This window comes from Zalophus californianus, chromosome 15 (assembly GCF_009762305.2).
Source record: "Zalophus californianus isolate mZalCal1 chromosome 15, mZalCal1.pri.v2, whole genome shotgun sequence".
NCBI lineage: Eukaryota > Metazoa > Chordata > Mammalia > Carnivora > Otariidae > Zalophus > Zalophus californianus.
Window position 1 is genome coordinate 30221368 of NC_045609.1, and position 21007 is coordinate 30242374.

Sequence of the window (21007 nt, forward strand, 5' to 3'; positions counted from 1 at the left end):
ATCTCCATCAGTGTCAAAATTCAGACCTGAGATGGTTATCTCAGGTTTGTATGCTTATTTGAATTGAAAATTGTGTCAGACTTGTCATAGGGAACCCTGATTGGTAGTTGTCTAACTCTATCTCTTACTATCTGTGTGATCAGTATGCACTTTTTTTTAAGGATGTTATTTATTTATTTGAGAGAGAGACAGAGATAGCGAGCTGGGAGGAGAGAGAGAAGCAGGCTCCCCACTCAGGAAGGAGCCCAATGCCCACTCCATCCCAGGACCCTGGGATCATGACCTGAGCTGAAGGCAGAGGCTTAACCGACTGAGCCACCCAGGCGCCCAGGACGCACTTCTTAATCTAACACAGCCTGCAGTTTCCTCATCTCTAAAACTATAGAAATGCTAACAGGAGTTAACACCTAGTTGTGAAATTAACGCCCCCAGCATACAGTGTTCAGTAAATGTTAGCTATCATTATTTAATAGAGTCATCTATCATTTATTGTGAGGATGATTTACAAGGAGGTAGGGTATAGATTATCTCCAATCATCATGGTTGTTGACTGATGAGCTGAGGGAGCGGGAAGTCTGGGATGACACCCAGGTCTTGCCAAACACCTCTGCTCCTTCTTCTAGGGACAGTTTCTAGTAGTAATAACGAACGCCCTACCTCTCATGTCCCCTGTTCTTTCCTCCAGGAGCCCTGTTCCATTGCCCCGGTCAGGGCTCCAGCCTCTGTCCCTCCGCATATGAGCAGTACCTCGTTGCTCCGAGGCCCTCGCTACAGTCGGCCCGACAGATCACAAGCCCCTCTCCCTTCAGTCCGGGGAACTCCCGGGCAAGACGGTTTCTCTTTCTTGCGGGATGTCCAGGTCCAGCCCGAGGCTGAATCCCACGGACTTCAGCACTGCGCCTCGCCAATCGCGGCCGCTCCTCTGGAACACTTCCCTTCCCTTCCCACCGAAGGGTGTAGGAGAGCCCAGGGGCGGGCCCAGAGCCTAGAACCTCAGAAAGTCACGGATGGAAAGGGGCTTAGAATGCAGTTCCAACTCCTCATTTTACAGGACAGTAAACTGAGGCTCAAAGAGAGGGGAAGTGACAAGCAAAACGAGTTAGGAGCGGACCGAGACTCAAACCTGGGTCGACGGACTGACTCCCGGCCCCAAAGAGGTCCCTGACACCCGCAGGCTGTCCCTCGTGGCCTCTCTCACTTAGGAGCGACCCTGAAGCCAGGACGATGGCGGCCACCCTGGTCCTCTCAGTTCTGGGGACTGCCGGCCGTGCCGCTCGCGCCGCGGTTGAAAGAGGCTCCCGAGAGCTGCGGGGCTCCCCGAGGACCTGGAAAGGCTCCAGAGCGTCCCCTTCGGGGTAGGGGAGTTCAGGGCTGCCCCGGAGCCGGGAGGTGAAGGGAGTCCCGGGGAGGCCGCGGGGAGGTGGCGGGGGGGGGGGGGCGGCGGAGTCCGGGCTGGGGAGGAGAACCACTCAGTCCTCGGAAAGCCCCATTGGGCGCCGGGCTGCCGACGGCCGCGGCCACCCTCAGGCCCCGCGTCCCGCCCCACCCCCGAGCCGCCGAGCGCCGCCGGCCCCGCCCCCCGGAGCCCGTTCCCCCGGCAGCCGGCGCCGCGCGCAGTCAGCCGATCCCTCCCGCCGGCCGCCCGGCCGCCAGTGCTGCGGCAGCGCCGCGCCCGAACATGCGCTAGGCTGGGGCCCTGGCCTCCCGCGGCGGCATGGCCCGGCCGGTGCAGCTGGCGCCGGGCTCGCTGGCGCTGGTGCTGTGCAGGCTGGAGGCGCAGGAGGCGGCGGCGGGCGCGGAGGAGCCTGGCGGGCGCGCGGTCTTCCGCGCCTTCCGCCGCGCCAACGCGCGCTGCTTCTGGAACTCGCGGCTGGCGCGCGCCGCCTCGCGGCTGGCTTTCCAGGGCTGGCTGCGGCGCGGGGTGCTGCTGGTGCACGCGCCTCCCGCCAGCCTGCAGGTGCTGCGCGACGCCTGGTGCCGCCGGGCGCTGCGCCCCCCGCGCGGCTTCCGCATCCGGGCGGTGGGTGAGTGCGGGGCCCGGACGGGAGGGGTGCCCCGCGCCAGCCGCGGGGACCGAGCCCTGGCCGCTGGGGCGTGTGCGGCCCACGCTCCGCTCTGAGGCCGCGGGAGCCGGGGGTAAGAGGGGATGGGCGGCCACCTGGCTGCTGGAGGAGGGCTGTCCTCCCAGGACATTGTCTCCTGCCGGGACACTGAAGCTCAGGCCCCCGAGATAGGCGTGGCCGCTGCCTGGGGCCAGCTCCAGGATGCCTCCACTTCTCAACTCTTTGAGCCAGGGCAGCCAACAGGTTCCTGGCCGAAGGAAATTTCTACTTAGAAAAGTGATGCTCTGGGGAGTCTGGGGCACCGGGACTGGGGTCAGGAGACAGGGCCTCTGTCCCCGCACCATGGGGGCTCTTAGGAAGGGGACTGCTGAACTGGTTGCTCCTTTTTTTTTTTTTAAGTTCCAGGCTTGGAGCGGACAAGAGTCCATGGTTTCCATACCCTTCTGCACTGGGTGGTGTGGTGGTCTTGGCTCAGGGCCTAGTGGAACGTTTGGGGTCATTAACAGCTTGGGAAAAAGAAATGACAAATGGTGCTCTGAACACATCCCATCCCATTAGCTAAATAGAGAAGATTCCTCCTTTTCAGTCTTTTCAGAGAGCCCGTTTGTTAGAAGGCAGCAACTTTTTGCTTGTGTAAAATAGCTTCATTCAAAACCACTGCAGCATTAAGTGGTCTTTGACACCCACCGCTAAACGGAGGAGGGCATGGCAGCTCCCTGTACCAGTCTGGTTTGTTTGCATTTATGTGGGGTTGTGACGACCATTTGATGGTGTGCTGTTGACAAGTTACCAGTTGTTCCAGCCCTGAATTTTGACTCCTACTGAGGAACCCCTCTCTCTCTCAGTCCATAAATCCTCCTCCTCCTCAGGTGAAGCAAATAAAACACATTAGTTTTAGTCCCCAGGGAGAAGAGAAGTGGGGTGGGGGTGGGGGGGAGAGTAGCAAGAGACACTTGATGTTGTTGTGTATCATCTGCTTAGAGATGATGTCTCAATATCCCAGGCCAGGGAGGCTAACCGTTGGCTTTTCATCTCCATGCATTCCCGTCCTGTCTGGTACCCCTGCTCCACTTTTTCTAATGTTAAAAGCAAAAGGAGAGCTCATTGGCAAAGCCACATACATACATTTCATCTCCTTTTACTTGCAGGAGTTACTGAAGAAATCGGTTTCTGATCTGAAAGCAGAGAGCCAAGGAGCCAAGCCAAAATTCTCACAGGGAAGGGGGTCTTTCAGACAGGCTGGATGAAAAACTCTTTTCAGTTCTGTGTCCTCTGTTTTTCTGGTTTGAATTAGTGGTTGCATTCTCTGGTTCCCCCACCCCCTTTCAAAGGGTGAGCATAGAGTATTGCAGAGAGGGAAGATGGAGTTGGGGGTCTGGACCTGAGGGTGACAGACTTGTACTAAGCCAGAGGCAGTCACGGTGCCACCACCTGGGTCCCAGCGAGCAGTGGTGAATGGTGGTTCCTGGGTTGGCCCTGTTTGCTGCCCTCTGAACAGTGCAGGGGACAAAGAAAACACGTCACCAGGTGCTCCAGTCCTCCACCCACTAGGTAACTCAGCCTCACTGCACAACTCTGGATGCCATGGGCACTGTATTCTATGGAGTGTGCCGTAATAACAGTGGTCTTTATGCTAGGTCATCACCCCTGACCCGGGTCTCTTAGAAGGAATGATTTTGAAGTTTTTAACAGAGTCCTGATAAGAATTTGGATGTTTCTGGAATTTGTACAAAACCACCTAATAGGACACTTTGAAGAGCAAAATGGAGAAAGATCTTATTTGATGCAGGTCAATGGATGCATATGGACAGGGAGTTCTTTCTTTTTTTTTTTTAAGATTTTATTTATTTATTTGACAGAGAGAGACACAGTGAGAGAGAGAGAACACAAGCAGGGAGAGTGGGAGAGGGAGAAGCAGGCTTCCCGCGGAGCTGGGAGCCCGACGCGGGGCTCGATCCCAGGACCCTGAGATCATGACCTGAGCCGGAGGCAGCCACTTAACAACTGAGCTACCCAGGCGCCCCAGGGAGTTTATTTCGAGTAGAATTGATAATTACTAGTCTAACCTGGGGTCCCTAAGTCAGATCAAAGGAGAAGAGGCATCAAGGCAGCTCTTGGGCTAGGGCCATCTCAGACTCCCAGAATGTGGTAAAGGCAGGGGGAGCTGCCTTCCCTAAAGAGATTGGAAGTTTCAGTTCACTTGCTTTCTTGAATCTAGGAGCTTTGACTTTCAGAAGCTAAAATGGGCTTCCAGAAAGGCAAGGGAAGAGCAACAGTGCACTCTTGCAGGTACTGTTACTTTGTGGCAAAGAGCAAATGCACAAAATGCAAAAAGCAAAAGACACAAAGGACCAATTTGGTCAAATCAATTTAGTCCCTTTGCTGTAGATTTTTTTTTTTTTAAGGCTCATTTACTCCCATATAAAAGCATTTGGACATAGGGAATGCTGCTGGCCAGCTCAGACAAAATGCACGGTGGGAAGTGGGGGTGGCCACCAGCATTATAAACCCATGGTGCTCCCATGGGTTCTTCTGGGCTTCTGGACCTGGAACTCCTGGGGCCTCATAAGATATGAGGAGGCTGAGCAGGTAAGAGTGACCTGAGTTTCCAGTGCACACCTGAATTTAAGGCCTGCAGGAGTTTTTCTCCACGTTTTGTGCCTTTTCTTTCCCTCTTTAATCTCCACCTCAACTTCCCTCTGGTGAGAAAAATAGTTCCCAGGCTGAGAGCATTTCCCTAAAAAGAAGGACATAGGATCTTTTAGCATGATGACTAAGTCTTCTTTTGTGCTCCAGTACTCATGTCTTTTTTTGTTTTTAATAAGCAAGTGACATTAACAAATGAAAGGGGTGACTCTGGAAGCCGGAGGGAAATATCTGCTCAGCAAGCTGAGCCACTGCAGGTGGTTAGGGGTGGGGGACACCTGTATTTGTTTGGTTGAATTGGTTGTTACTCTGGGACCACACCTCCTGGGGAGGTGAAAGGTTAATGATGGCTTCCCTGGGGTTAGGGAGGGAAGGCCACTTGGCCAAACAGTTTGCTCCTTTCTCCTGAAATTTATAGCCAAGGTGTCCCTGCTCTTTCACCCCTAGCATGGCCTTCCATCTGTTATCATTGAATAAAAATTCCTGTGGCTCTTTCTAAATATTTGCCTCATTAATTCATTCATGTGTCAGGTACTGTTCTAGGTATGTCTGTGTTTTAATGCGTATTTCACTCAGAGCTGCTTGTATTCAAGGAGAATATTATATAATAGAGTTAGCCAGTGTCCTCCATATTCAGTTCACTGGGGGATAGCTGAGTGGGAGGCTATGTTCTAGAAGCTGTCTGGTTCACGCAGAGGCTTCTCCATCCCACTGTGACATGTGTGGGCACTGCAGGTTCTGCCTGTGATTTTGGGGGGTGAGAGTTCCCTGGTGTGTGTTTTGGGGGGTACTGAAGATCAGGCAGGTTAGGCTCGTGAAGGGGAGGTGATAGAAGGATCTTCCCACCTCTACGTGTCCCTCCTTCCTGCTCACTGAAATATCTCTGAGCACAGAAACTTATTGAGGCAAAATTGAAAGGGCCCCAGAAGAGTAGAGGCCAGTCACTAATTTATGCTAGGCGTAAATGACTGATTTCAGAATCTATTGTGGGATCTGGTTTGAGAGAGGAGGAACGCTCAAGGGTACCAGGTGCCTGATGGTGCAGGAGTTGGATGAATATCTGAAATTTTGTTTTCACTTATCCTGTGATTTAGGGAATGCCTTGGGGGGAGTGCGTAGAGACGGTGAGGAGAGGAAGTGGTCCAGCTCCCATCCTGCCTTGTTTCTAAAGCCCTACCTTGGGGCACCTGGGTGGCTCAGTCATTGGGCATCTGCCTTCGGCTCAGGGCATGATCCCAGGGTCCTGGGATCGAGCCCCACATCAGGCTCCCTGCTCGGCGGGAAGCCTGCTTCTCCCTCTCCCACTCCCCCTGCCTGTGTTCCCTCTCTCACTGTGTCTCTCTCTGTCAAATGAATAAATAAAATCTTAAAAAATAATAATAATAAAGCCCTACCTTGAAAGACAGTAGGGTATCTTGTAGGGTTTAATAGCTAATGGAATATTTGAGGTGAAATTTTCATTTAGTGAAATGCACAAATCGTTTAAGTGTATTCTTTTTAAAAAGATTTTATTTTTAAGTAATCTCTACACCCATCATGGGTCTTCAATCCACAACCCCAATATCAAGAGTCACGCGCTCTACCACCTGAGCCAGCCAGGAGCGCCATAAGTGTAGTATTTAATGGATTTTTCAAATATATTCATGAATGTAACCCAACTTCCTAGCAGGATTTAGAACATTACCATTAGCCCACAAAGTTCCTTCTTGTTCCTTCTCAGTCAGCTCTGCCCCCACCCTGAGAATTAACATGATTTTTTTAAAAGATTTTATTTATTTATTTGACAGAGAGAGACACAGCGAGAGAGGGAACACAAGCAGGGGGAGTGGGTGAGGGAGAAGCAGGCTTCCTGTGGAGCAGGGAGCCCGATGTGGGGCTCGATCCTAGGACCCTGGGATCATGACCTGAGCCGAAGGCATAGATGCTCAACGACTGAGTCACCCAGGTGCCCCTGACCTGTTTTTTTTTTTTTAACCATAAAATAATTTTGCCTGTTCAAGAACTTCATGTAGGTGGAATCATATAGGAGGTATTCTTGTGTGAGGATTCTTTCACTCAGTTTAATGTTCCTGAGATTCATCTCTGTTGTATTACTAGTTTGTTCCTGTTATTGTGTAGAATTCCATTTTATGAATATACCACAGTTTATCCATTTTCCTGTAAATGGATCCCTGGGATGTTTCCACTTTATGGCTATTAAGAATAAAACTTCTATGAATATTCACGTATAGATTTTTTTTTTATGCCTTTATTTCTTTTGGGTCATTACCTAAAAAAGGAATTGCTGACTCACTGAGTAGGTTATGTTTAGTTTTAAGGAACCTTTTTCCAGAGTGATTGTGCATCTTTGCCAACATTTGATGTTGTCAGTCTTTCTAATTTTAGCTATTATGGTGGTATCTTTTTTTTTAATTTGTTTTTGTTTTTTAAAGATTTTATTTACTCATTTGACAGAGAGACACAGCAATAGAGGGAACACAAGCAGGGGGAGTGGGAGAGGCAGAAGCAGACTCCCTGCTGAGCAGGGAGCCCAATGTGGGACTCGATCCCAGGACCCTGGGACCATGACTGGAGCCGAAGGCAGCCGCTTAATGACTGAGCCACCCAGGTGCCCCTGTTCTGGTGGTATCTTTTTGCACTCCCTGATGTTATTGAACACTGTTTCATGTGCTTATCAACTTCCTTTGTGAAGTATCTGTACACATCTTTTGCCCTTTAAAAAAAATGGGTAGTATTTTTTCTTCATTATTTTCTTTTTATTTTTTAAAGATTTTATTTATAAATTTGAGAGAGAGAAAGTGCGCGAGCAAGCAGGCAGGGAGTGGGGCAGGAGGGGAGGAAGAGGAAGAGGGAAAGAATCCCAAGCCGACTCCAGACTGAGTGTGGAGCCCCACGTGGGGCTCAACTCCAGGACCCTGAGATTATGACCTGAGCCGAAACCAAGAGCCAGAAGCTTAACTGACTGAGCCATTCAGGTGCCCCATATTTACATAATCTCTACACCCAGTGTGGGGCTTGAACTCATGACCCTAATATCAAGAGTCACATGCTCTTCCAACTGAGCTAGCCAGGCACCCCTGGATAGTATTTTTATTTTATTATTGTGACTTATTATTGCTCTGTAGTTCTTTATATATCCTGAATATCAGTCCTTTGTTAATTATATGCTTTGTGAGTATGATCTAGCCTGCGGCTCGCCTATTCAGTTTTTCAGTGGTATCTTTTGGAGAGAAGTTTTAAATTTCGATTAAATCTAATTAGTCCATTTTTCTCCTTTATGGATCATACTTTTTGTATCCTCTATAAAGGAATTTTGCCTAACCCAATGATTTTCTCCTGTGTTATCTTCTAGAAGTTTTATAGATTTGTGGTTTTACATTTAGGTCTGTGATCCATTTTGTAAATATTTTTTTTTTAAAGATTTTATTTATTTATTTGAGAGAGAGAATGAGAGATAGAAAGCACGAGAAGGAAGAGGGTCAGAGGGAGAAGCAGACTCCCCGCTGAGCAGGGAGCCCGATGCGGGACTCGATCCCGGGACTCCAGGATCATGACCTGAGCCGAAGGCAGTCGCTTAACCAACTGAGCCACCCAGGCGCCCTGTGATCCATTTTGAGTTAATTTTTATGAATGGTATGGTAGGTGAGGTTCACTTTTCTACATATGGGTGTCTAATTATTCAAGGACAATTTATTGAAGAGATTAGCCTTTCTCATTGAATTGTCTGTTAAAAATCAATTGAGGGGCGCCTGAGTGGCTCAGTTGCTTAAGCGTCTGCCTTTGGCTCAGGTCATGATCCCAGGGTTCTGGGATTGAGCCCCATATCAGGCTCCCTGCTCAATGGGGAGCCTGCTTTTCCCTCTCCAGCTCCTCCATGCTTGTGTTCCCTCTCTGTTCCCTCTTGCTAGCTCTCTCTGTCAAAGAAATAAAAAATAAAATCTTTTTTAAAAAATCAATTGAATGTATATGTATATAGGGGTCTATTTCCATTGATCTTGAGTCTGTCCTTTCATTAAAACATACTGTCTTACTGTACTTTATCGTTAAGACTTGAAATTAGATATTGTGATCCTCCAACTTTGTTCTTCCTCAGAATTGTTTTGGCTACTGTAGATTCTTTGTTTTTCCACATAAATTTTAGAATCAGTTTGTCAATTTCTCAAAAAAAATCTATTATGTTGAAACAATAGATCAGTTTGAAGTTAGATGAGCAATTCATCCTGATTTGCCCAAGACTGCTTTGGCTTTAGAAATGGTAGTCCTGAATCTTTAGAAATTAACTCCTTCAGTCCCAGGCAAACTGGGATGGTTGGTCATCCTAATTTGGGGAGAATTGACATTTTAGCAATCCATGAACATGGTATTGTTTGAGTATTCTTAATTTTTCTTAGCAATGGCTTGTACTTTTTAGGGTACAGGGTCTGAATATCTTTTGTTAAATTTATCTTCCTAAGAACTTCATGTTTTTGGATGCTATTATAAATGGAATTATTTTTTCTATTTTTTAATTTTTTTAAAGATTTTATTTATTTGAGAGAGAGAGAGAGCACAAGCAGTGGGGAGGGGCAGAGGGAGCACAATCCCTCTGAGCAGGGAGCTGGATGCAGGGCTCCATCCCAGGACCCTGGGATCATGACCTGAGCTGAAGACAGACATTTAACCGACTGAGCCACCCAGGCGTCCCTGGAATTATTTTAAAATAAATTTCATTTTGGGGGCACCTGGATGGTTCAGTCGGTTAAGTGTTCAACTCTTGATTTCGGCTCAGGTCATGATCTCGGGGTCATGAGATTGAGCCCTGTGTTGGGCTGTGCTCAGTGTGGAGTCTGCTTGGCCCTCTCCCTTTGTTCCTCCCCCAGCTCGAGTGTGTGTGCGTGCACTCTCTCTCTCAAATAGTTAAATAAATAATCTTTAAAATAAATTATTTTAGAGTAATTTTAGATTTACAGAAAAATCACACAGGTAGTACAGAGTTTTGGGGCGCCTGGGTGGCTCAGTCAGTTAAGCATCTGCCTTCGGCTCAGGTCATGGTCCCAGGGTCCTGGGATCGAGCCCCGCATCGGGCTCCCTGCTCAGCGGGGAGCCTGCTTCTTCTCTCTCTACTCTTCCCCCTGCTTGTGTTCCCTCTCTCTCTCTCTGTCAAATAAATAAAATCTTAAAAAAAAAAGTATAGAGTTCTGTATTCATCACCCAGTTTCTCATGATGTTTTTTACCTTACCTTTAAAAAAATTGAGATATAATTCACATAACATAAAATTAACCATTTTTAAGTATACAATTGAGAGGTTTTAGTATATTCACATTGTTGTGCAGCCATCACCATTATCTAATTCCAGGATATTTTCTTCACCGCAAAAAGAAACTGTACCCACCAGCAGTCTCTCCTTATCTCCTCTCCTTCTAGCCCCTGCCAATCGCTAGTGTACCTTCCGTCTTTATGAATTTGCCTATTCTACCTGTGCTAGATATTTCTTTTTTTTTTTTAAGATTTTATTTTTAAGTTGTCTCTACACCCAACCTGGGGCTTAAACTTACAACCCTGAGATCAAGAGTCACACAGTCTACTGACTGAGCTAGCCAGGTACCCATGGATATTTTTTTTTTTAAGAGTTCATTTATTTATTTGACAGAGAGAGACACAGCGAGAGCAGGAACACAAGCAGGGGGAGTGGGAGAGGGAGAAGCAGGCTTCCCGCTGAGCAGGGAGCCCGATGCGGGGCTCGATCCCAGGACCCTGAGATCATGACCTGAGCCGAAGGCAGACGCTTAACGACTGAGCCACCCAGGCGCCCCACCCATGGATATTTCTTAAAAATGGAATCACAGTATATTGTTTATATCTCATATCTTTCACTTAATATGTTTTCAAGGTTTATCCACGTCATATCATGGATTAGCCCTTCATTCATTTTTATGGCTGAATAATATTCCATTGTATGCATATACTACATTTTGCTTATCCATCAGTGGATAGTTACTGGGGTTGTTTTCACTTTTTGGTCACTGTGAATAATGCTGCTGTGAACATTCTTGTGCAGGCTGTGTGTGGATATATATTTTTATTCTTAGGTAGAGTCCATTTGATTATTTTTAAATCTGTTTCTCTGATGAGATTCCCAATTTATTCATTACAAGCATTTTTTTTTATCTTTCAGTATAGCTCTACCAGCTTGTTTAAAATTAAAAAAATTTTTAATTATTTTATTTTATTTTTCTAATTTTATTTATTCATTTCAGTGAAGGAGAGAGTAAGAGTATGAGCAGGGGGGTAGAGTCAGAGGGAGAGGGAGAAGCAGACTCCCCCCTGAGCAGGATGCCGCACACCAGGCTTGGTCCCAGGACCCCAGGATCATGACCTGAGCCGAAGTCAGATGCTTAACTGACTGAGCCTCCCAGGTGCTCCCCCCAAATTTTTATTTTATTTTTTAAGTAACCTCTACACCCAGCATGGGGCTTGAACTCACAACCCCGAGATCAAGAGTCACGGCTCTACCGACTAAGCCAGCCAGGTGCTCCCAAAATTTTTGTAATTCTAACATCTTAGTCATTTCATGGTCAGTCCCATTGCTTGCCTTTTCTTTTGAATGGGTCACATTGTACCGTTTTTATATTGTCTAGACTTGTGGATTATATCTCTGACATGAATGGTATGTTGTAGAGACTCTGGATTGTCATGCTCCTCTGTAGTGTTCGTTTTTTTTGTTGTTTTTGTTTATTTTATCAGGCAATTAATTTGGCTGGACTAAAAACTCTAAATTCTACCTCCCCTGCACTAAATGACAGCTAAAATCTCTTAAGGTAGGCTGCTTGTGCCCTGTGCATGCGTAGCTCATATTTCATAGAGTCAGGCTGAATTTATGTGCAAAATTTGAGGGTCCACCTCTGTGGCTCAGGCCATTCCAGCATCACTTTTCTGCTGTTGTAGCTGCTCCAGACTGTGTCCCTAGACTCTTTAGGCCAAGAAGACCATAGGTTTCTACCAAAGTTTTAGCCTCCTGGCCTGGCTCCTACTGGGGCCTGCCTGCCCTAAGGTGAAGAGCTGTAGAAACTGGGACACTTAACTAGTGCCATTTCCTTCCAAGAGGACCTCCCCTCTAGGTTCTACTTGGTTTTGGTTGCTTTTAAGTGCCTTCAAGTAAGGGTTTTTATATTTCATCCAAAGTTTATATTTGTTGTTTGCAAGAGGGTTGGTCTAAGGATCTTACCATCATTATTGGAAGCAAAACCCCATTAATGAATTTTTTAATCCCCGTCTTTTCCTCTTTTATGTATGTATCTTTTTTATATCTATTTAAGTTTTTATTTTATTCTATTTTATTTTTAATTAATTAATTATTTTTAAGTAGGCTCCACGTCCAACACGTAGTCCATCGTCGGGCTTGAACTCACAACCCTGAGATCAAGACCTGAGCTGAGATCAAGAGTCAGACGCTTAACCGACTGAGCCACCCAGGCGCCCCTTAAGTTTTATTTTAATCACCTGGTGCTGATCATGACAAGTGCCCTCCTTAATCCCCATCAGCTATTTCACCCATCCCCCCCACCATCTCCCCTCTGGTAACCATCAGTTTGTTCTCTCTAGTTAAGAATCTGTTTCTTGTTGGTTTTTTTTTTTCCTCTCTTTCTCTTTTTTTTTAAACTTTGTTCATTTGTTTCTTAAATTCCACATGTGAGTAAAATCATATGGTATTGTCTCTGACTTATTTCTTTTAGCATTATACTCTAGTTCCAACCATGTTGTTGCAAATGGCAAGATTTCATTCTTTTTTTATGGCCGAATAATATTCCATTGTATATGCATACCATATCTCCTTTATCCATTCATCTATTGATGGACACAGGCTGCTTCCATAGTTTGGCTGTTGTAAACAATGCTGCAATAAACATAGGGATGCATGTATTTCCTTGAATTAGTGTTTTTGTATTTTGAGGGTAAATACCCAGCAATGTGATTATTGGATCAGACCGTAGGGTATTTCTTTTTTTTTTTTTTTTAAGATTTTTTTAAAAATTTTTTTTAAAGATTTTATTTATTTATTTGAGAGAGAGAATGAGAGACGGAGAGCACGAGAGGGAAGAGGGTCCGAGGGAGAAGCAGACTCCCTGCCAAGCAGGGAGCCCAATGTGGGACTCGATCCCGGGACTCCAGGATCATGACCTGAGCCGAAGGCAGTCGCTTAACCAACTGAGCCACTCAGGCGCCCTAAGATTTTATTTTTTAAAATAATCTCTTCACCCGATGTGAGGCTCAAATTCACAACCCCACTATCAAGAGTTGCATGCTCTACCAACTGAGCCAGGCAGGCGCCCCATGGGTAGTTCTATTTTTAACTTTTTAAGAAACCTCCACATTGTTTTCCAGAGTGGCTGCACCAGTTTGCATTCTCACTGACAGTGCAAAAGGGTTCCTTTTTCTCCACATTCTCCCCAACACCTATTGGTTCTTATGTTTTTGATTTTACCCATTCTGACAGGTGTGAGGTGATAACCTCATTATAGTTTTGATTTGCATTTTCCTGATGATGAGTGATGTTGAGCCTCTTTTCACATGTCTCTTGGCCATCTGTAAGTCTTCTTTGGAGAAATATCTGTTCATGTTTCCTGCCTTTTTTTTTTTTTAAGATTTTATTTATTTGAGAGGAGAAAGAGAGAGTGCACAAGTTGGCGGGGCGCAGAGGGAGAGGGAGAAGCTGACTCCCGCTGAGCAAGGAGCCCATCAGGGAGCTCAGTCCCGGGACCCTGAGATCATGACCTGAGCCAAAGGCAGATGTTTAACCCACTGAGTCACCTATGCACCCCTCCTGCCCATTTTTTGATTGGATTATTTGTTTTTTGAGTGTTGATTTTATTTATTTGTCAGAGAAAGAGAGAGAGCACAAGCAGGGGGAGTGGCAAGCAGGGGGAGAGGGAGAAGCAGGCTCCCCGCTGAGCAGGGAGCCCGATGCAGTGCTCAATCCCAGGACCCTGGGATCATGACCTGAGCTGAAGGCAGATGCTTAACTGACTAAACCACCCAGGCGCCCCTATAAGTTCTTTATATATTTTGGATAATAACCCTTTATAGGAAATGTCATTTGCAGATAGCTTCTCCCGTTCTGTAGGTTGCCTTTTAGTTGTGTTGATTGTTTCCTTTGTTGTGCAGAAGCTTTTTATTTATTAAAAAAATTTTATTTATTTATTTATTTGTTTGTTTGTTTGTTTGACAGAGAAGGCGAGCACAAGCAGTGGCAGGCAGGGGGAAGGGGAGAAGCAGCCTCGCTGCTGAGCAAGGAGCCCGATGGCTCCATCCCAGGACCCCCCGGGATCATGACCCGAGCCAAAGGCAGATGCTTAATCGACTGAGCCACCCAGGCACACCAGAAGCTCTTTATTTTGATGTAGTCCTATTAGTTTATTTTTGCTTTTGTTTCTCTTGCCTCAGGGGACATATCTAGAAAAAAAGTTGCTACTGCTGACATCAGAGAAATTACTACTTTTGCTCTCTAGGATTTTTGTGGTTTCAGGTTTCACATTTAGATCTTTAACCCATTTGGAGTTTATTTTTGTGTATGGTGTAAGAAGGTGATTCAGCATTCTTTTGCATGTTGCTGTCCAGTTTCCCCAACACCATTTGTTGAAGAGACTTTTTTCCCATTGGATATTCTTTCCTGCTTTGTCAAAGATTAACTGACTGTACAATTGTGGGTTTATTTCTGGGTTTTCTGTTCTATTCTGTTGATCTATGTGTCTATCTTTGTACCACTACTATAATGTCTGGATCACTACAGCTTTGTAATATACCTTTAAGTCCGGAATTTTGATGCCTCCTGTTTTGCTTTTCTTTTTCAAGATTGCTTTGGCTATTCAGTGACTTTTGTGGTTCCATACAAAGTTTAGGATTATTTGTTCTAGTTCTGTGAAAAATGCGATTGGTATTTTGATAGGGATTGCATTAAATGTGTAGATTGCTTTGGGTAGTATGGACAGTTTAATAATATTTGTTCCTCCAATCCATGAGCATGGAATGTCTTTGTTTCTTTATATTGTCTTCAGTTTCTTTCATTTTTTTTTTAAGATTTTATTTACTTATTTGACAGACAGCAAGAGAAGGAACACAAGCAGGGGGAGTGGGAGAGGGAGAAGCAGGCTTCCTGCGGAGCAGGGAGCCCAACGTGGGGGTTGATCCCAGGACCCTGGGATCATGACCTGAGCCGAAGGCAGACGCTTAACGCCTGAGCTGCCCAGGCACCCCTCATTGGTGTTTTATAGTTCTCAGAGTACAGATCTCTCACCTGTTTATGTTTATGCCTAGGTGTCCTACTATTTTTGGTGCAATTGTAAATGGGATTGTTTTCTTAACTTCTCTGCTGCTTTATTATTGGTGTATAGAAATGCCATAAATTTCTGTAGATTCATTTTGTATCCTGTGACTTTACTGAATTTTTCTATCAGTTCTAGCAGTTTTTGGGTGGAGTCTTGGGTTTTTTATATATAGTATCCTGTCATCTGCAAGTAGTTAAAGTTTTACTTCTTTCTTACCAATTTGGGTGCCTTTTATTTTTTTTGTTTGATTGCCAAGGCTAGGACTTACAGTACTATGTTGAATAAAAGTGGTGAGAGTAGGGGCGCCTGGGTGGCTCAGTCGTTAGGCGTCTGCTTTTGGCTCGGGTCATGATCCTAGGGTCCTGGGACGGAGTCCCACATTGGGGTCCCTGCTGAGCTGGGAGTCTGCTTCTCCCTCTGCCCCTTCCCCCACCCCCCTTGTGCTCACGCTCTCTCTCTCAAATAAATGAATAAAATCTTTAAAAAAAATAAAGTCTAGTTTGTCAGAAAAAATATAGTCTAGTTTGTCTTATATAAGTATTGCTACTCTGGTTTTCTTTTTCTTTTTTTTTTTTAAAGATTTTATTTATTTATTTGACAGAGAGAGAAAGAGCACACAAGCAGGGGGAACAGCAGAGGGAGAGGGAGAAGCAGGTTTCCCACTAAGCAGGGAGCCTGATGCGGAGCTCGATTCCGGGACCCTGGGATCATGACCTGAGCCAAAGGCAGATGCTTAACTGACAGCCACCCGGGCGCCTCTCTGGTTTTCTTTTGACATCATTTGCATGATAAATGTTTCTCCATCCCCTCACTTTCAATCTGCAGTTATCTTTGCGTCTGAAGTTAGTCTCCTGTAGGTAGCGTATCGATGGGTCTTGTTTTTTTTTTTCATCCATTCTGACACCCTGTGTCTTTTGATTGGAGCATTTAGTCCATTTACATGCAAAGTAATTATTGACAGATATGTATTTATTGCCATTTTATTAGTTGTTTTGTGGTTGTTTCTGAAAATTTTCTCTGATACTTGTCTTTGTCTCACGGTTGGCTGGTTTTCTGTATCGATGTATTTGGATTTCTTTCTCTTTATTCTTTGTATATTGTCTTTTCCTCTTTTAAAATGTCATTCTGGTGATGACAAGGGTCTAGGCTTCAGAGAAACTAATGGCCATGTCGAGATTGTTCAGACAGTCACCACGAACAAATACCTCTGCTCCGTCTCTTTCTCCCAGATAGATACGGACATATCCCCAGTCTTTTCTAGCTTGATTATTCTTTTTCTTCTGTTCGGTGGTCAGATGGGATAATTTTGCCCAGTGTACGGACAGGAAATGAATGTTAGGCTGCGACATGCTGCTGTTTCTGCGGTTCTTGCCTTCCTCTCTATCCACCAGTAGCCTTCCCAGGGTCCTGTGAAGGTTCTGGTATTTCTCCCCAGCCCGTGCCCTGGCCCTCACTCTCCCTGGGAAGCTTTCAGATTCCCGCCGTGCCTTTGGTCCATGCCAGGCCTAGGAAATGGCAGAAACAGCTGCTCGGGCCATGGCCCTGCTCTCACTTCCCTCCTTCCTACCCAGGATCTTCCCAGCCGTGTTTTTCTGGCTTTGTTCTGCCAGATGTTACCTTTTCTCCTTATTCTGTGCGGGGGTCCCATCAGAAAGAGCCAAAGGCCTCCCCACAGGGTGTCTTGTGGGCCTGTTGTTATTACCATACTGGATGATCTGTATGTAGCATCTGGGTAGTTAAGGAGTGTTTCTAGCCCCATGTTTTGATTTAGCAACCAGGGGATAAGAGAACACACCTTGAGTTGCTGCCACGTGGCATTGAGGTCCAGTGGGAGAAGAAGACCCACGAACTGGAAATCAGTTTGGATCCCTCCGCCCTCTTCCTCATACCCCAGGCCAGGAGGTCACCAGGTTCCATGAGGCATAACTTCTCTGTCTCTCCAACACATTTCTTTCTCTCTGTTTTCCCTGCCAGGCCTTTGTCCACCCGAGATCTCACCATTTCCTACCTGAGTTATGGCTTCAGCCTCTTCCCTTTTTTGTGGTGCCTCCCCGTGGTGGGCCCTGAACACTCCAGTCCATTCTCCATCCCACAGGTAGACAGACAAATAACATCTGAAATACAGATCTAATTCTGCTCTTCATCTTGCTCAGATCCCTCTGTGGCTCCCCTTGGCTTTTCAGGAAAAGTCCAGAGCCTTTAACATGTATTGCAGTGCTCTCTACTTCAGTTCTAGCCTGAGCCTCCTTTTTCCCCCACCTTCTGCAAGGTGCCTGCCTTCCTGTTACCAGTCAAGGTTCAAGCAGAGATCCAGAACCAGTAGGAGATATATATTCAGGGAGTTATTACAAGGAATTGGCTTTGCATGATTGTGGGGGCCAGGAAGGCAAGTCCAGGGTCTGTATGTCTAGCCATCATGAAGGGTGGGCTGGAACTCTCCCACAGAGCTAAAGCTGCTATGTATAAGTACAGTTTCTTGGGGGCGCCTGGGTGGCTCAGTTGGTTAAGTGACTGCTTTCGGCTCAGGTCATGATCCTGGAGTCCCAGGATTGAGTCCCGCATCAGGCTCCCTGCTCGGCAGGGAGTCTGCTTCTCCCTCTGACCCTCTTCCCTCTCGTGCTCTCTATCTCTCATTCTCTCTCTCTCAAATAAATAAATAAAATCTTTAAAAAAAACAAGTACAGTTTCTTTTGAGAAGGCTCAGTTCTGGTCTTAAGGCCTTTCACCTGATCGAAATCTAGATTATGCAGGATAATCTCCCTTACCTAAAATCGACTGATCATAAACTTCAATCACATCTATAAAATAGGTTCACAGCAATGCCTGGGTTAGTGTTTGATAGAATAACAGGGCTGTAGCCTCGCCAGACTGATGTATAAGACTGACCGTCACACTTCCCTTGGGCCAGACCTGAGTGCTGTCCCTGTCCTCTGAACAAGCTGGGCCATCACCTAGGCTGTCTTTGCACATTGCACCCTCTGCTGGGTGCCTGAGATGGGTGCTCTTTGGTCTCCCTGATGCCTGCCATCGATAGGCCTCCCATCACTGGCTGTACTCGAGTTTCAGGCACTTCCGTTCTTCCTGCTGTTGCTGGCTGAGGGGTCAGTGTCCCAGAAAGTCGTTGGTCTGCTCTACACGGTTCGTTTGTAGCGATGGTCATCTTCCTTCTCCATCGTACCATGCATCGAGCCTTTTAAACATCCTTGTGAATCTCATGTGCGTTACTACGGAAGAACACCAGCACAAAATTATTTTCAATTGCAGACAGCAAAATGGACTTGAAGAATCACTGAAAGTCATAGTTTAAAGTTTCCAGATCACCCAGAACCACTCTGGTTAGCGGAGAAAACCGGGTTGACATTCCTGGCCTGCCACTCTTAGCTAGCTCTGTGGCCTTGAGCTACTTCCCCCTCTCAGCTCCATGGTCTTCCTGGGCACAAACAAGGACATGGTTTGTACTTTGCAGGTTGTTTTGAAGATCAAGTACCTGAGAGCACGCAGTCTGTGCTCCTCCAGGGTTAAAATCAGGAAAACCGACAAACGCGGCAATCTTCAGTGTGGAGGGAGCAGCAAACGTGTCTCCGGGCTCTCGCTCTCTAGCCAGCCTATCTCCACGGGGCATTTGCTGGTTATTGCTCATCTGGCACGTGTTTATTTTCAAGATCTCTGTCTTTTTTCCTGCCCTTCCTGTTCTATCCCAGACCCCTTGGTGCTGGTCAGGTCCACAGCTCTTGTCCTGGGCCTTTGCTCAGATCCCCAAAGGTGTCTGGGTGCTGTAGAAAGAGCCCCGAGTTTGGAACCAACCCTGCTGCTAAGTTTCTGGGAGCCGTTAGGTCAGTCATCTCACTTCTCTTTACCTCTGCGTCTTCAGCTGAGAGCCTCTTTCTGCTCACTTTGGTTCTGTTGACTGGCTGAGGTTTCTCAACCCCTGGCTGGATCAGCCTCCCAGTCACCTGTGTCAGGAGCCCCGGGGAAGAACAGACGAAGCTCACATTGAAGTTGCTTAAGATATTTTCCACAAACGGGAGTGGCACCTTCCCCGCAGTCTTGCCCAGACAGTCTCCCTTTGTGAAGCATCGGAAGTAATGCACCTGCTAAAGCAGCCACACCATGCCAGGCCTCCCTTGATCCCACAGTCATTTGTTAGGTGTGCATTGATTACACTTACTGTGTGCCTGACCATGCACTGGTCAGTACAAAGGGACAAAGGGCTCATGCCCTGGCCTCAAGGAGCTCGTTGTATAGCGGTCAGATGGACAAGTAAGTGATAGGCATAGGGAGCAATAGAAATACAGTTGACCAACAGTCCTATTTGTGTGCTCATGCGCATGTGCTTTCAGGGAAGACTTCCTGGAGGAAGTGATGCCTAAACTAAGATGGGAATATTAGCTTGATGAGAAGCACATTTTTTTTAAAGATTTGTATTTGTTCATTTGAGACACAGAGATACAGAGAGAGAGAACATGAGCAGGGGGAGAGGCAGAGGGAGAGGGAGAAGCAGGTTCTCTGCTGAGCCAGGAGCCCGATGTGGGGCTTGATCCCAGGACCCTGGGATCATGACCCAAGCCGAAGGCAGACGCTTAACCATCTGAGCCACTCAGGCACCCCGATGAGAAGCACATTTTAATAAAGCAGAAGGGGAGGGCTTGTATCCTAGGGCATGGCCCACATGGGGAACCACAAGCAGCCAAGCACAGCCAGAGTGTGGAGTTGGAGGTGGGCAATGGCATGAAGGGCCTGGGGAGGGGCTGACCTGTGAAAGACCTTGACTATCATATGGGGGTTGGAGGGGCGGGGGTGGGGGGGTGGATTTGAGCCTGAGGCCACTGAAGAGTATTAAGCAGTGAAATGAATGTATGTGCATGTCACACATTACATTTACAATCCTGTTTAACATGATATGTCCTAGCCTTATGTGTGCATTACCTTCCATTAAGATTGTCACCTGCAGTGGGGATACCTTGAAAGGTTACCTAACCCGTGGACCTACTGCAGTTTATGCTGTTGGGCTCGCGAAGTGGTGGTCCATCATCTGAGTAAGGTCATAGAGGCCGAGGGCCACGTAGGACACCCAGGATTGAAGCCTCTGCAGCTGAGTGACCCATCTTCTGATCCAGTCCTCTTGGGGCCTTGGTTGCCTCCTGTTGGCAAGCATTCTACCTGCCCTTTCTACTTCACACAGTTGGCATCAGGCTCAAATGAGGTACTCTCTGTGAAAACAGTTTGAAAAGTACAGAGTATAAGAACCAAGATGCCTTTCCACCTATTTATGTCTTCCTTATCTTTCATCAGTTTTTATAGCTTTCCGTGTACAAGTCTTTCACTTAGTTGAATTTATTCCTAAGGATTTTATTCTTTTCTTTTTTGAGAGAGGGAGGGGGAGGGGCAGAGGGAGAGGGAGAAGCAGGCTCCCCACTGAACAGGGAGCCTGATGCGCAGCCCTATCCCAGGACCCCAAGATCATGACCTGAGCCTAAGGCCAATGCCCAACTGACTGAGCCACCCAGGCGCCCTTGACCTGATGTTTTTTAAATGTCCATGTGATCTGCAGATTCATTGCAATCCCCGTCAAAATATCAATGACATTTTTTACAGAAACAGAAAAAATTATTCTAAAAATCATATGAGATCACAGAGGACCCTGGATAGCCAAAACAATTTTGAGCAAGAAGAACAAAGCTGGAGGAATCACAATGCCTGATTTTAATATGTTACAAAACTATTGTAATTAAAACACTTATGGTACTGCCATAAAGATAGACATAGACACCAGTGGAACAGAATAGAAAGCCCAGAAACAAACCCACACATATACAGTGAGCTGATCTTTGATAAGGGTGCCAAGAATACACAGTGGGGATGGGATAGTCTCATCAACAAACGGTGCTGGGAGAACTGGACAGCCACATGCAAAACAAAACTGGACTCTTTCCTTACACCATACACAGAAATCAACTCAAAATGGATTAAAGACTTAAATGTAAGACCTGAAACT

At 46.4% G+C, this 21007-nt stretch overlaps 1 protein-coding gene across 1 annotated transcript in view; it reads left to right on the top strand.

Moving 5' to 3' along the window:
- Window positions 1-1714: 1714 nt before the first annotated feature.
- STOX1 (storkhead box 1) overlaps window positions 1715-21007 on the top strand; it is a 59508-nt gene continuing 40215 nt past the window's right edge. The window contains exon 1 of the mRNA XM_027587150.2: window positions 1715-2024. Within this exon, the coding sequence (XP_027442951.1) occupies window positions 1715-2024 (310 nt within the window). The remainder of the gene's footprint in view (window positions 2025-21007) is intronic.